General features: G+C 37.9%; 1 protein-coding gene and 1 long non-coding RNA gene across 6 annotated transcripts in view; one reads left to right on the top strand and one right to left on the bottom strand.

Annotated features, from left to right (window-relative positions):
- SLF2 (SMC5-SMC6 complex localization factor 2) overlaps positions 1-13728 on the bottom strand; it is a 42076-nt gene extending 28348 nt beyond the window's left edge. The window contains exons 1-6 of one of the 4 annotated variants that reach the window (XM_036438878.2): positions 13429-13728; positions 10560-10603; positions 9353-10092; positions 7509-7566; positions 1554-2506; positions 513-583 (exon numbers count right to left, since the gene is read on the bottom strand). In XM_036438878.2, coding sequence (XP_036294771.1) covers positions 513-583; positions 1554-2506; positions 7509-7566; positions 9353-10092; positions 10560-10603; positions 13429-13568 — 2006 coding nt within the window. In that variant the 5' untranslated portion in view covers positions 13569-13728. Of the gene's footprint in view, positions 1-512; positions 584-1050; positions 1486-1553; positions 2507-7508; positions 7567-9352; positions 10093-10559; positions 10604-13428 lie in introns of those variants that run through there. The other 3 variants (XM_036438879.2, XM_036438880.2, XM_036438881.2) reach the window with 3 other exon arrangements.
- LOC123652388 lies at positions 13095-15207 on the top strand. Of its 2 annotated transcripts, none has more exons than XR_006741710.1 (3): positions 13095-13424; positions 14336-14403; positions 14965-15207. It is a non-coding gene; the product is annotated as an uncharacterized LOC123652388 (long non-coding RNA). The 2 variants fall into 2 exon arrangements; XR_006741709.1 differs by lacking the exon at positions 13095-13424 and adding an exon at positions 13536-13668.
- Positions 15208-15250: the final 43 nt, after the last annotated feature.

The following is a 15250-nucleotide window of genomic DNA, read 5'->3' as shown; positions in this document are numbered from 1 at the left end:
CATCAGTTGGCTGACTCCTGCATGCCCGCTCCTGGGGATCAAATGCAAAACCTGGGCAAGTGCCTTGCCGGGGAATAGAACAAGCAATGGGCTGACATTCAACCAATTGAGCCACACCAGCTGAGCTCTATTAAAGCTTTTGATCAAGAATTTCAGCTATCTGCTGAAACCAGTTTGACTCGGTGGATAGAGTGTTGGCCTGCGGACTTAAAGGTCCCGGGTTCAATTCTGGTCAAGGGCATGTATCTTGGTTGCAGGCACATCCCCAGTGAGGGTGTGTGTAGGAGGTAGCTGATTTCTCTCTCATCGATGTTTCTAACTCTATCCCTTTCCCTTCCTCTCTGTAATATATATTTCAGCTGTTAGGTACCAGTTGTGATAAGCAGAAAGAAATTTATGTTAATGGAGTACACCATAAAAAGCTGGAACCTCTGATCCACACTATAAACAAGAATACCTTATTTCTGAAACAGCATGTTAAATTTAGCAAGGTAGTCATGATGCTAACTAACCTTTGTGTGTCTTCCATTTCCTTCACTAGACGCTCTAGAGTATTTGTATAAGTTCCACTATGAACATGTTCCTAAAACAAGAAGAAATTTTAGGAATACTTTATAACATATCTTAGTAGAAGAACTGGGATGTTTTAAGTTATTCAGAGTACTAAAGATATTATCTCTTTCAATAACCTGGGCCAGGAGAATACCTTTCTTAAAAGAGAATTTTCATCATCATGCTTTAAATCTATTATTTTGTGCTACAGGCAATTTGATTTTTCCATCTACTAGGAAAGGCACTACTTATAAAAAACTGCTAGCCTTAGGAACTGACTGCAAACACCCAAAGGCTCCATAGCTACCCTATCTTTATTTTTAAATCCTATTTTAGTGGAATCAAACTGTTAATTTTTAGGTGTTACCATGAACATTAACACCTTCCCCACCAAATTTTACAGACATACTAGAATTTAATTCAGCTTATTCCCAAGATAGAATGAAGCACTTTATAAATAAAATTGCACACCACAATTAACAACATTCTACACTCTACCTTCATTTACAGCAGTGGTCTCCAAAGCAGGGGGTGTGCAAGGTGATCCATTGGGGTGCAGGAAGAAAATAATAGAACTTCTATTTACATGGAACTTCTATAGAAACTCCAGTTGAACTTAGTCTATAGTAACTTCTACATAAAGTCTATAGGAAAATACTTTTTCTTCTTCCTTTAAATTTTTTTTGCATATTCGTTAGAAAGTACATAGTATAGTGATACATGTATTAACCTATAAGTATACATATACATTGGGGTGCATGCTCAAAAATTGTTTTACTAATAAGTGTGTGTGATCAAGAAAGTTTGGAGACCACTGATTTACAGTAATAAAACTAAAGATATGGGAAACCCATTAACCAAACAAAAACTCTATCAGTTTCAGAGCAATTATGACTCATAACAAATACTGGTTTTAAAAGAGTTCTAACATGCTATCCCTCTTTCATAATCAATCCATCTTTCCCTCTTGGAGTAAAGATAAATGTTATAGAATAACTTACTGTATAGTCTGATGACTGAGATCCAAGCCCCTTGGAAAGAGCAGGAGGCTTTCCCGTAGATGTAGTTCGATTGAAGTTCAGGGCCATTATTTCTTCCAGGGATTTTAATGTTTCCTCTTCCTCATCACTGTCTAGGTTGTAGCCTAAACTTTCTTCATCACTATCAAAACCACCCCTTAGTTTTCTTTTCAGTGCATTGCTACCTGCATTAGAATTTCCTGAACTCTCTTTATCTGAAGGGGCTTTATCTGAAGGTGCTGGGAGACATGGCACAGCTTCCAAAGCAGCAGGGGGAGACTTTGTAGGAGTGCCATATTCTGAATGCAAAGAGCCCCCTGAAATTTTCCCTGAAGGTACATGAGAATCAGCCTTATTAGTCTTTGCTTTGTGTTCCTTGTGTTTGGAGGACTCTGTAGAATGCCCAGAACATTCTTTAGATGAAGAACGTTCTTTATCTTTTTTAGAATTTAATGGTGTCCGAGAGGAACCAGCACTCGGGTCATGGGAAAGTAAAGGTAAAAGTTTTGTCTCCTTTGATGCCACGGAGCTAGCAGTTTTATTTTTCTGAAGGTTGCTAGCCTTTTTAACTGTAGACTTTTCCTGAGGTAAAGGTAAGTGGGGTTTCTGCATCTTAGTCTCTTTGGTACTTGCCACACGGACTTGGTCACTATTCCTTGAAGAATGGTGGCCAGAATGTGAAGGTGCCAAGCCTGCAGTGGAGCGGTCAGCTTCTTCGTTCGGTTCCTTGGCTATATCTTCCAAGCGCAATACATCACCAGGTGTCTTCAGTGCAATGTGTTTTATAAATTTCTCTTTCTTATGTGGTCCATCAGGACGCTTCTCAAGGAAGGACTCTTTTGCTTTAGGCATTATAGATTCTCTTGTGCTTTTCAGATCTGAGTCCACAGAGTTCCTTTTTCTTTTGTCAGGGAATTTATTCTGCTTAGAGCCTGCTAAAATTTAATTTTTGCTAGATTAGTGAAAACATATTTTTCTATCTTAGTTAAGTTTACTCAATGTATAGAACAACCTGTCAAATGTTTACAATCTAAAAGTTTAGGCTGAGATTATTCACCATATATGGAATGAAGAAAGAGAGGTAATACTATAATTTCTTTTAAACTGATAAACACTGGTCAGTTCAAGAAATATAAAGCTGATGACAAATGCTTATTTTCATTCCAAAACTATTAAAAGTTTACTACCTAAGTAGAATTAAAGGTGTGACTCTCCAAAATATAAAAAACTGTGTATTTGTATCAAGGAAAGGGTTACATACACCCTTTTGTTAGACCAAGGACTACCTGATTCCAGAAATGTAACACTTCTATACTAAATTTATATGACCTTTAAAACACACATATGGCCGAAACCAGTTTGGCTCAGTGGTAGAGCGTTGGTCTGCAGACTGAAAGGTCCCAGGTTCGATTCCGGTCAAGGGCATGTACATTGGTTGCGGGCACATCCCGGTGGGGGGTGTGCAGGAGGCAGCTGGTCGATGTTTCTTTCTCATCGACGTTTCTAGCTCTCTATCCCTCTCCCTTACTCTCTGTAAAAAATCAATAAAATATATTAAAAACAAAACAAAACAAACAAAAAAACCCCCCACACATATGGTGAAGGCAGACACATTTTAAGTTCTCAATTAAACAAAATAATTTGCCTTTCTCCCTAGTATTTAATTGTTTATCTTTTCCCAGGTATTGCTCTAGTCTTCAGCTACGTTATAGGTTGAACTGTGGCTCCTAAAATGATATGTAGAAGTTCTAACTCCAAGAACCTCAGAATGTGACCTTTTACAGGGGGTAATCAAATTAGAATGAGGTCATTAGGGTGGGTCCTAATCTGACTGGTGTCCATATAAAAAGGAAAATTTGGACATGAAGACATACATGCAGAGGGAAGATGACATGAAGATACATAGGGAGAAGATGCTGTGATTGGAGTGATACATCTGTAAGTCAAGGAATGCCAAAGATTATAGGCAAACAGCAGAAGCTAGAAGAGGCAAGGAAGGATATTCCCTTAGAGCTGTTAGAAAGACCATGGCCCTACTGATACCCTTAACGTTAGATGTCTAGCTTCTAGAACCATGAGATAATTAATTTCTGTTTTAAGCCACCTATGTTTTGGTACTTATTATGGCAGCCCTAGACAACTAATATAAGCTGGGTTAGCAGTTCCATTCAGAAGCAATTTCATAACCACATATGTTAGTGTTAACCAGTTTTTAAAAATTTCTTATTGCTTAAAAATGTGGTTTCATTAACTCACTCTTAAAATTCATCATTCAGAGACTCAGTATGGCTCAGTGAACAGTGTGGGCCCACAGACTGAAGGGTCCGTGGTTTGATTCTTGTCAAGGGTACATACCTAGGTTGTAGGCTCGTTCCTCAGCCTGGTTGGGGTGCACGTGGGAGGCAACCAATCAATGTGTCTTTCTTACATCGATGTTTCTCTCTCTGTCTCTCCCCCTCTGTCTAAAAATCAATGGAAAAATATCCTCCAGTAAAGATTAACAACAAAAAATTATCATTCATTAAAAATTCACTACTTATATAATTAACATTCCCAAAAATCAAATTTCCCTAAATCAAGTTTCTTTCTGCACATGGACAGATTCCCCATGTCCCCAAATCCTTAACAAATTAAAAAGAAAAAGAAATAAAAACCTCGAGTTAAGCAATTATTTGTATACCTTGATCAATATATAATCTGGAAAATTCATCTTATAAAAATAAAAAAATCAATTAAACAAATGCTTAATTTTTCTACAGATATCTATTACCTGAAGAAATCATTCATGCCCACTAAGTTTTCTGAGTTTAAATGCCCTATAAAAAAGGGTTAGAGATTTCTTATAGTGCAGAATAAGAAATCAAATAACTAAGAAAAAGGGAACACTTGGGACAGATTTATATTGATTACCTTAAGTTTAGAAGGTTATAAGAAAGATAGCTTACAGACCTGCCAGTTTGAGTTTTGTTCCACTTTCCTACAGAAGTCAGACATTTATTATAGCTAGTAATGAGAAGAAATTCCTGCTTTGTTCAGGAACTGCAAACTTATCCAGGAGAAAAGAAAAAGTATTTGTTGGCAAAGTTTAGGGAAAATTAGCTTACTTTGAGCTTTAATATATAGAATTAGAGGAGGGTGAACTGGTACTATAGGTAGGCTCTCTTTTTGCAAGATCTCTAGGGCAATGGATTTACTGCAAAATTTTCACGATTCTTTATTTTAAATAAAAATAGATATTTTTATTGATTTCAGAGAGGAAGGAAGAGATGGAAACATCAGTGATGAGAGGTAATTACTGATTGGCTGCCTCCTACACACCCTGAGGATGGAGCCCAAAATCTGGGCATATACCCTGAGAATCAAACTGTGATCTCCAGGTTCAAAGGTCGACACTCAACCACTGAGCCAAGCCAGTCAAGTTCATGATTTTTTATGCACCCTTTGTATAATCTTCAGACTGAATGTTTTACAATATTTCAAATATGTATCTATAAATAATAAAAGCGTAATATGCTAATTAGACTGGACAGCCAAATAACCTTCTGGACATCCTTCTGGATGAAGCCAGGGCTGCAAGGGCCGAGGCACGCCGCTGCGACTGCAAGGGCTGAGCCCCTGCATGAATTTCGTGCATCGGACCTCTAACAAGTATATAAAATACTCAGATAAGACAGCGATTGAGTTTGTAAAGAAAAAAGGGAAAAATCCAAATGCTCAATAAGGAATTAGATATTAAGAAATTATGGAATAAACTACCAATGGATTAAGCAGGACCTCACAATGCAGCCAAAGGATGGGCTCTGGAAGACCGAAGAGCCGAATGCCTATGCTGCCAACATTTCTGAAATCCTGAACTTGTGTGTGATTATGCATAGCACCATCACAACTGAGTAATAGTAGTAATATAAACAAGATATAGCATTTAGATTATTAATCTCTATTCAGATAAAGATAAGCATTCTTCATGTTATTTAGTTTGAAAGAAAAATCCCCTAATACCTTTTATATTCTGTTGACAGTCAATTGAAGTATAAATGTATATTTATTAAGAGTACAATACCACAATTGTGAGGATTATGAAAAACATTCAAACATATTAGAAATAAAAATATAAGTGAAGGCAACATCTTAAGTCTGCCTCTGAAAATAGGCAGTGTTCAAAAACATCAGTATGTGGTATTATATAAATAAAACTACAGTCACCACTGAGGAAATCTATAAATTCATGAACTGAAGATAATTTTTATCTTAGTCGTTATCAGAAGGGAAAAAAAGGCTGACTAATTTGGTGGCATAAACATCATTAGCAGCCTCTTATAGTGGCAGAACTAGCCTAAAAATATTTCTTCCATTCACCTCAGTGCAAAAGAGATCATTTATTTATTATTATAAACACTGAGTGCAGGAGCAATCCCATGCCTAAGAAATTACTGTTCTTGTACTATTAATGTCAAAATTCACTAAAATTAAATCACTAAAATCAACGTTATAAAAATTAAATAAATTTTAAAAATCATATGAAACTTCAATCTTATTCCTGATGCTAGAAGCTCTTTAATAATGGTAAAGTATAATTTTAGCCTTGGCTGGAGATTAATTTTAACACTTGAGATCACTTGGTCAAAATGTAGTGCACCTCTAGAATATATAAAAGAGTTTTACACAAAACCTGAAGAATGATAATTCAAAACTGTCTCTATACCTCCATTTTTTAAGTTCCTAAATAAAAGTAACCATCTTATACAAATATGAGGCTAAAACAAATTAAAAGAATATAGAACAATATGGCACACAGTAAGTGCTCAATAAATGTTTGCTATTTTCATTATGAGTATGGAACTTGTCAAGTTTGTTTTTCAAAGTTTGCAGTCATATTAAATTATTAACAGTTATTTCTGGGGCCTTTCATTTTTTATTATAAATTCAGGAGTCTTCAAACTACGGCCCTCGGGCCACATGCGGCCCGCAGAGGAGTCTGATCCGGCCCGCCAGGTTTTTTGGGCAGTGAGCGCAGCCGAGGTGTTACAGTAGGAATTAGTAGTTCATATAGTCCGGCCCTCCAGCTCTCTGAGGGACCGTGATCTGGCCCCCACTTTAAAAAGTTTGAGGACCCCTGATAAATTTCTGCACTCTTTAAACTTTATACTGTTTTATTTTAAAAAAGAGAAAGATATTTTAAGAATGACTGAATTGCCGAAACCGGTTAGGCTCAGTGGATAGAGCGTCGGCCTGTGGACAAAAAGATCCCAGGTTTAATTCCGGTTAAAGGCATGTACCTTGGTTGCGGGCACATCCCCAGTAGGGGGTGTGCAAGAGGCAGCTGATCAATGTTTCTGGCTCTCTATCCCTTTCTCTTCCTCCCTGCAAAAAATCAATAAAATAAATTAAAAAAGAAAAAGAAAAAAAAGAACAACGGAATTAACAGCAGCTATTTGCTGTTATGTATTTTGTCAACCAACAGATATTAAAAGTATAAACTAGTATCATGTAAGTGCCCTTGAAATTCAATACTAAAAAGGGATCGTTGTATTTGAAATACAGGACACAATATTGTGGATCATGGCAACAGTTTCAACCTTATACAAAGCAGCTTTAATACACCAAGACTTCAGATAGTGCACAATTCCAGGAATAAGATTATGCTTCTTAATTGTAGCCAAGGATTCAGAAGAACAATGAATACCAATATGAGAAACACACTGTTAGGAACTATTCAAGAATGTGGAGAAGAGTCAAGATAAATCACTGGTTACTTATTCTAAATTCTAGGACTATTTCTTTTGAATATATTACTAAACCCTAAACTAATATGACACTCAATTCACCTCTGGGAAGAAACTGCATACTTAAACATTTTTCTTAAAGATTTGCTTTAAGAAACAGTGCCATTAAAATGCAAATTTATTTTAAAATTCATAAATTTAATTTTGATTCTACCTGAAGCAGAGTTCCATGAATCAGAAGATGATCTTTTTCTTGAGAGATGTCCATTTTCCTATTAGCAAAATGAGATAAAATTCATTATGAGTTGGGGGAAGTATGTGAATTTTTCTTTATAACATTTAAACACAGATTTCTATACTGAATAAAGCAAAAATGTGTATTTGGAGGTTAAATTTAAGCTTCTATAATAAAATATTTTAAATTCTTAAGGGCATTTATGTCATAAAAATAAAGGGTATTTATTTCATAAAAATATAAAAAATGCCATTAAATAGTCAGTTTTTGTAACTAAATTTAGAAATTTACATTCATAGTTCAGGATTAAGATTTTATTACAGCAGTGTACTATTATTTTGATAAAGAAATAGTAGGCTTAATATTTGCCAATCAAATGGATAAAATTCACTTTTCAATACTTTTAAGAACTGGTGCAATACCAAACATTGAAATCTTATAAAAATGGACAAAATGTTACTAATCTCTATTGATCATTAGCAAATCTCACTGGTAAAGGCACCAAACTCCTTTTAAACCCTAAAGTTATATAAATATATTTTCTTGCAACAATCTCCATTTACTCCCAGAACTTCATAGTTTGGTTTATTTTTGGTCTGTCTGGTGTACAAATTTCATAGCAACATTTCATCATAGCACTTACTATTACCTAATCTTCCTGTATTTGCTCTGTATGGAGAGCAGCTTTCTGAAATATATTTAACAACTTGACCTCCCAGGGATGAGGGTCACCTTTTGTGCTGATCTAAGTTTGGTCTAGTCTCAAAAGATAAATCTGATGAGGTTAAGATGTGAAGGGGGATGTCTGGAGGTGGAAGAGGGCAGAGAGGGGATAAATGGTGATGGGAAAAACTAAGATGAAAAAAATTTTAAAAATGTTATTTGGATAGCTTTCTAAGACTCATACTCAATTACTTAAGATCTACACTAATAAAAAAGATGCAAATTGACCCTACCTCCATGGCACCCATCAGCCAATCAGGAGTATGCAAATTAACCCAACAAGACAGTGGGTTAATTTGCATAAACAGGCACCAATTGGCCATGTCATTCCATAATGCACCAGCCACTATATGTCATTTCATAATGCACCAGCGTGGGGAGGCAGAAATGCAGCTCTGGACCGGAGAAAAGGTGGGAGGCAGCTCCGTCTGGAGTAAAGGCAGTGCCAGCAACCAGGGAAAAGAAGGCCCATTCTTACATGAATCTTCGTGCATCGGGCTTCTAGTTTATATATAATCTAAACCAGTGATTCTCAAACTTTAATGTTCATCAAAATCACTTAGAAGGCTTGTTAATTCTACCTCCACGGTTTCTGGTTCAGTGGTTCTGGAGTGGGAGCTGAAATTTGTATTTCTAACAACTTAAAAAATTAAGGTCAGGAAACATTATTTTACTGAGTTTGATCAACAGTTGGAGAAAACCTAATAAAATCAGCTTCTATTACACAATCTGTTATTATTTCTTTAATAAGAGATAACAATATATTCTAACAATTTAAATATTTTTAGATTTAATATCTAAATATGACAAAGCAACCCTAACCGATTGGCTCAGTGGAAAGAGCATCCTGTGGACTAAAGGGCCCTGGGTTCGATTCCGATCAAGGGCATGTACCTTGGTTGTGGGCACATCCCCAATGGGGAACGTGTAGAAGGCAGCTGAATTGATGTTTCTCCCTCATTGATGTTTCTAACTCTCTATTCCTCTCCTTCTCCATTCCTCTATAAAAAATCAATAAAATATATATATTTTAAAAATAATAATAAAAAATAAACATGACAAAGCAGTAGCCAAGCTAATTCAGTAATTATTTCACATACCAGGTTTGAAAGATTACTCTTCCCAGGTCTGACATCATTCTGTTTACTTTGTTCCTGCCTTGGCTGGTAATTTCTTTCTATACTAGAGGATTTTAAGGAAAGACTGTTTGCTTCTGAGAAAGAATTTTCTGAGTTGATTCTCTGTTCCATTTGCTCCCTTCTTAACTTCTTTAGTTCTCTTTCTTTGCAGTAAGAAGCTAGTGACAACTGGAACTTAGCTCCAAGTGGGCTTTCTCCTGAGTGATGCCTGGATAGGCTACTTCTGCTGCTAAGACTTCTGGTGGTGTTCTTGAAGATGTCAGTTTCTGTCACTGTGGTCTGCTTTTTGGAATCTGCATTGGTCTTGCCTCGATCTCTATCATTCTTCTCCCTGCTATTTTCATGAGTGTATAGTGACTTTCTTCTCTCTGGAGACCGATGTTTTTTCTTTAGTGTCTTCATCTCTTTAGACAGGTGACATGAAGGAGGAACATAGACAGTCTTTGTAAGTGTCTTTGGACATTTGGTGGTTAGTGACACACAAGGCCGATATGACTCATGTACACCATGATCTTTATGGTGCTCTTTAACACCTTTCATTAAAGCCTCTAAAATAGAGCTCTTTTCTGATGACAGCTTTTTGGGTTTAGATATTTTTGGCGAGGATAGTTTCCTTTCAAACTGCTCTGTCCCAGTGATGGATAAACCACTTTCTCCATACTTGATGTTTGACTTTTGTGGAGAATCCAACATATGTCTGTCTAAATAGCCAATTAAAACACACAAATTGCATGTTATTAAAAATATACAAACTATTTGTATAAAAATAATACTAATCTATCACAAAAAAATTCAAATTGCTTATTTAGATGATGATACACATTTTATGGAGGGTGGGATTAAGACACAATTTAATTGTTAACAGCCTTACTTTCATAAGCCTTCCTTTTGCTATATCACGTAAGCTCCTTATGGCTCTATGAAATAAGTTACTGTATTAGAAAATCAAACCGGTATGCATTATGAAAATTGGCTAGAATAGTTTTAAAATATAGAAGCAAAAAGTTTCATGATGCTTACAATTGTTTCTTTGTAAAAAACTGCATTTTAATTTTCAATTTTTAATACTATTTAATCAAATTAATGAGTTTAGAGCAGATTTAAGAATTGAATCCATTTCCCTCTCCAAAAAAAATCCCACAAAAATATGCATCAGTAGTATACATACCTGGTTTTGAAGTTGGTTTGAAGAAATCTATAATTGACTGCTTCCTGAAAATAAAAGCATAACTAATATGGAATCACATAAGCAAATATTCAAACCTCAATAATTTATAAAATATAAATTATTCTAGCAGATTTATAGAATATAGGCTGAATTTCACTATCTAGTTTAATAAAAATCTGACAGGAACAATAATGCTTTGTTAAGCTGATTTTAAACAACTGAAAATATAATTCACCACTTCCTGTAGGAATAAATTTATAAGTACAACTGAAGTTTATATAATCTATAGTACTAAAATGAGAAGATAGAAGTATAGACCAGAGAATTGGTAGAGTGCTTCCTAGGGCTCAAAAGCTCACTACTACATAGAGTAAAAGATCTTGAGGGAATCTGATCCTATGCTTTAACTTCAGTAATTTGATTCAAAATAATGTTTAATCAATGTTCGCTAAATGAATAATGGATATTGTAAAAACTGAGTAAAACCTGAAGAGTCTCATCACAAGAGTAGATGGTAGAATGGGTCGATTAGGCTGGTCTGAGGATACAGCTGAAGAGTATGCTGGGCAAAAGACTAAGGATCAAGTATTAATCTTCTACTACTTTCTTGTACACTACATTAAGATGCTAATCTAAGTAGCAGCAGAAACTGGAATGAGTTCACAACTACATAGCGTTTCAAAAATTTATCTAAAGTTTTTTTTTTTTAAATATATTTTTATTGATTTCAGAGGAAGGGAGGGAGAGGGAGAGGGAGAGGAAGAGAGAAACATCAATGATGAGAATCACTGACTGGCTGCCTCCTGCATGGTTTCTACTGGGGATTGAGTCTGCAACCCTGGCTTGTGCCTTTGACTGGAAGTGAACCTGGGACCCTTCAGTCCGCAGGCTGATACTCCACCCACTGAGCCACACCAGCCAGGGCTATCTAAGAGTTCTTAAGTTATTTACAGAATAACACATTACCTGGGGGGGAATAAAACAAAGAGAAAAGTTAACAAGAATAACAAAACCCAAATTGTTTTCATTTTTAAAAAGAATTTCTGCACCCTACAGTGGACACAAAGTGAAATAGGACCATATTATCAGAATTCATATTCTGATTTGTTCATGTCTTTATAATTATTTGTCAGCTGCATAAAGAGGGGAATTATATCTAGAACAAAAAAATCAACCTTCTGGCAAATATGGCTAAAATTTAATTATTTTCTTGAAAGAAAATAACCAATAGTCTATGAATTTCCTTAAACATTTATCCACTAGGAGGTTGGAATGCTCAGAGAAAACAAACAACCCAAGTCCCTTGAAGGTTAAGCTTTATCTTATATACTTTACTGATCACATTACAAAAGCAATGTCTATATTTAATGGTTTATTGAGAGCCTACAATGTTTTAGATGCTGGTAGAAAAATTAAAGAGGTTATAAAATGAATGAGTAATGGAAGAAAGAATCTATGCATTTGTTTTCATAAAATAAATTGGACACATCACTACATGAGAGTCAAGAAACAAATGCTAGAGGTTCTGTAAAGAGAAGAAGGATGATACCTTGTTATTGAGGAAAAAGAGATGGGACAGGATTAAAAAGCAGTTAATTCAAAATAAGATAGTACTAAATGTTTTTACATTAATTACTAAAAGTAACACTATATCTCTTTCCTAAAATATTAGATCCCTGGCTCCCCCCCTCCCTCCCCATTCTTATACGAGAGAAAAATGGTTTTGTAGAACACGCAGGATATGTGCAAAACAACTATGAACGTTCAAGAAATGTTTCCTTAAGTTCACATGCACAGAAATATATTACTTATTCATAACTAGTTAAAAAAATTATAATAGCTCACAAACCCTTATCTGAAACTTTTGGGGCCAAATGTATTTTAGAATTCTGGGTTTTAGAAAGGCAGGTAACTTGGATGCAGTATGTAAAGCCCTTAGTGGGGTTTGATATTGCACCCTGTAGCAGTAAACACATTAATATTTTTCCAGCAAAACTCATGAACACTTACACTTAATGGGATATAGACCATATACAGCCTTCCATTAGTTCTAGTTAGGTTTGGCTTCCAAGTAAGATGTGGTGCCAAACTTACTGAATACTTTTGGTTTTCATAGCTTCCTGACTTTCAAAATGAAGATAAGGGATTGTGGACCTGTTCTACCAATAGCAGAAGATACATTTACTGTTAAACTTAAGTTACAAGCTTTTAAACTTAAAATAAAAAAGACAGTACCAAGTGTGTAGAGAATTTAAACATGTTTTATTGTCAGAGGAAGTCATTTGAAGAAATTCCCCATCTTTTTACATAGCTCCCACAAAATCTTTACATAAACACTGGCCTCTTGGATTGGAGAAAAACATCACATTCCAAATGTGCATGTTCTTTTAAAAGTATGAATGATCGTTTATGCTGAACTAAAAAGTAATTTGTGGGTTTCCCTTATCCCTCCTTACATAATTTCTCACCTACAATATAGGAAAAAAAACAAATGGTTTATACTATTAAACCACTAGGATCAGTAGCACTGGCAAAAGTACAGAAAACCACCTAGACGTGCATTAACCGGTTAGGGCCCCGGGGGTCCAGCTATCGTCAAGGACAAGAATCACATACTAGGGCGGGATATCTCCGTAGCCATCCCGGCGGCGGCGGTCCCTAGACCGAGGACAGCGTCCCGACTACAGACAAGGAAACTCGAACTCCCAGAAGCCGCCGCGCGGAGGCGGGGCGGAGGCTCGCCAGGCCCCAAAACGCTGAGGCCTGGGCTCGCGGAGGATGGCGGGAACTGGAAGAGCGGCCGTCCGCAGTCCTCCCTCATACCCTTGCCCCCGCGACCCGGCCCCTTCTCAAGCCCTCTGCACGGTACCTGTCCCCAGGACTCTCTGTCCTCTTTCCCGCTGCAGCAGGAGCGGTACTACCGGGTCTCTGATGGCAGCGCGGGGGCGACGACCCCGGGGCTGGGGATGAGGGGAAACCTGGCCTAGCGAGCATGCAGCGCCTTGTCATGTCGGCGCCGCTGGCGACGGCGGCATGAGCTGTAGCTGGAGAAGTTGGGTGCGTGGTTGCCGTCTTGTCGCTGGGACTCGGGGAGGCTGTCGGAACAGAGGTGGGCGGCACCCCCTTCTCTCTTCATGGCGGTTCTCTCTTCGGAAGTGACTCTTGTGTGAGCGGGAAGGAACCAGAGGACTATCGGGGGGCGGGTCTTACTTGAAGAGCCGGGCTCTGATTGGCTGATGCTGCAGTCGTTCCCGTAGTGGCGCAATAGAGAGCCGCAGCCTCTCAGGAGCAGGAGGGGTTTCTGGGAGGGGAGGGAAGAAGGGAAACTGCCCCGCGGTCACGTGCGCGGGACGGGGGCGGGCGGGGGCGGGGCGTGCTGCCCAGTCCTGCTGGCGTCAGACTGGGCGGGCGCGCGGGGGCGGGAAGACGCGGGCTGCCGTAGGCGCTGCTGCAGCAGCAGCAGCAGGCGGCACCAGGCTGGTGGAGAGCGAGAGGGGCGAGGTTTGCACCGAGCTGCAGCTGCCCTCCTATGTCACACAATCGCGTCTAAGAAATCCCCAGCTGTTCATTACATCGTCTGTAACATCTAAGGCCCAAGTGCCCTAAAGCTGTCATCACTTCCACGGCATTCTGCACAGCCAGATCTGAAAACTTGCCCATTCTGTGAGCGTTCTTGTTAAGTGCTCTGGTGGATAATTTTTTTTTTTCTTTAAGAAGGAAAAAACCCCATTGAAATAAAGACTGATTTTATTCCACAAAAGCATTTTGCTTTTCAGCTGCTGAAAGAAGTTGTCCATGTAGGCTCTGCAGCCAGACTCCTTGGAGATTTTGAAAGGAACATAAGGTCAGGTTTCAATTACCCATGTTAAGTGTGGACAGCATAGATTAGTGAAAGGCCCAGCAATCTCCATTCCTTTGTAATAAATGGCCTGTGCTCTGGGCTCTGTGAGCCAGGGTTTTCCTTACAGAGACTGGTCAGAGTATCTGAGCCTCAGTTTCCACAACTATAGAGTGGGTATTCTACTTCTCTTGGTAATTGTAAACTGCCCAGTCCTGCTTGCATTATAAAATAGATAAGCAATGCAAACTGTACAGTTGAGAGTCTCTCATGTAATAAGCACTGAGTAAATTAGAGTTCATTCTTTAGACAGACTCTTACACTTTAATTTACAAAATCTTCCAGAGACAGGTCACATAGTGTTATAACTATTAACCAAAATAGCAATCTCAAGGTTGTCTAAGCTTGAATTGGCAGGACTGTTCAATCAGTTGGATGGAATAAAATCTTAAATGACACAAAAGGATTTAGACAGGTCTTTAAAGTTTATTGCACAGAGATTTAACTGCTTCAGTAGCTAAGGATGCCTGACTGACCTGAAATTCACCTCCTTTCTTTCCCAATTAGCCCTCAAGAGAAAGAATTAATGAGGAGTAAAGTGGCAAACAAGGTGACAAAGTGGAGGGTAGAAGACCAGCAGTAAGTGTACAGGTCTTGCATTCATCCAAAAAGCACATGTACACAGCTGTCTACATACTAGGTAGTAGTGATGCAAGAAAGAAAATACTGCCCAGCCAGGGGTGGCTCAGTGGTTGAGGGTTGTTGCATGAACCAAGAGGTCACCGGTTCTATTCCCAGTGAGGGCATATGCTCCAGTTGCGGGCTCGATCTCCAGTTGGGGTGGGAGGAGGCA

This window comes from Pipistrellus kuhlii, unplaced genomic scaffold (assembly GCF_014108245.1).
Source record: "Pipistrellus kuhlii isolate mPipKuh1 unplaced genomic scaffold, mPipKuh1.p scaffold_m20_p_15, whole genome shotgun sequence".
Taxonomy (NCBI): Eukaryota; Metazoa; Chordata; class Mammalia; order Chiroptera; family Vespertilionidae; genus Pipistrellus; species Pipistrellus kuhlii.
The sequence above is the reverse complement of the archived record's forward strand: the minus strand, read 5'-3'. Positions and strand labels throughout refer to the sequence as shown.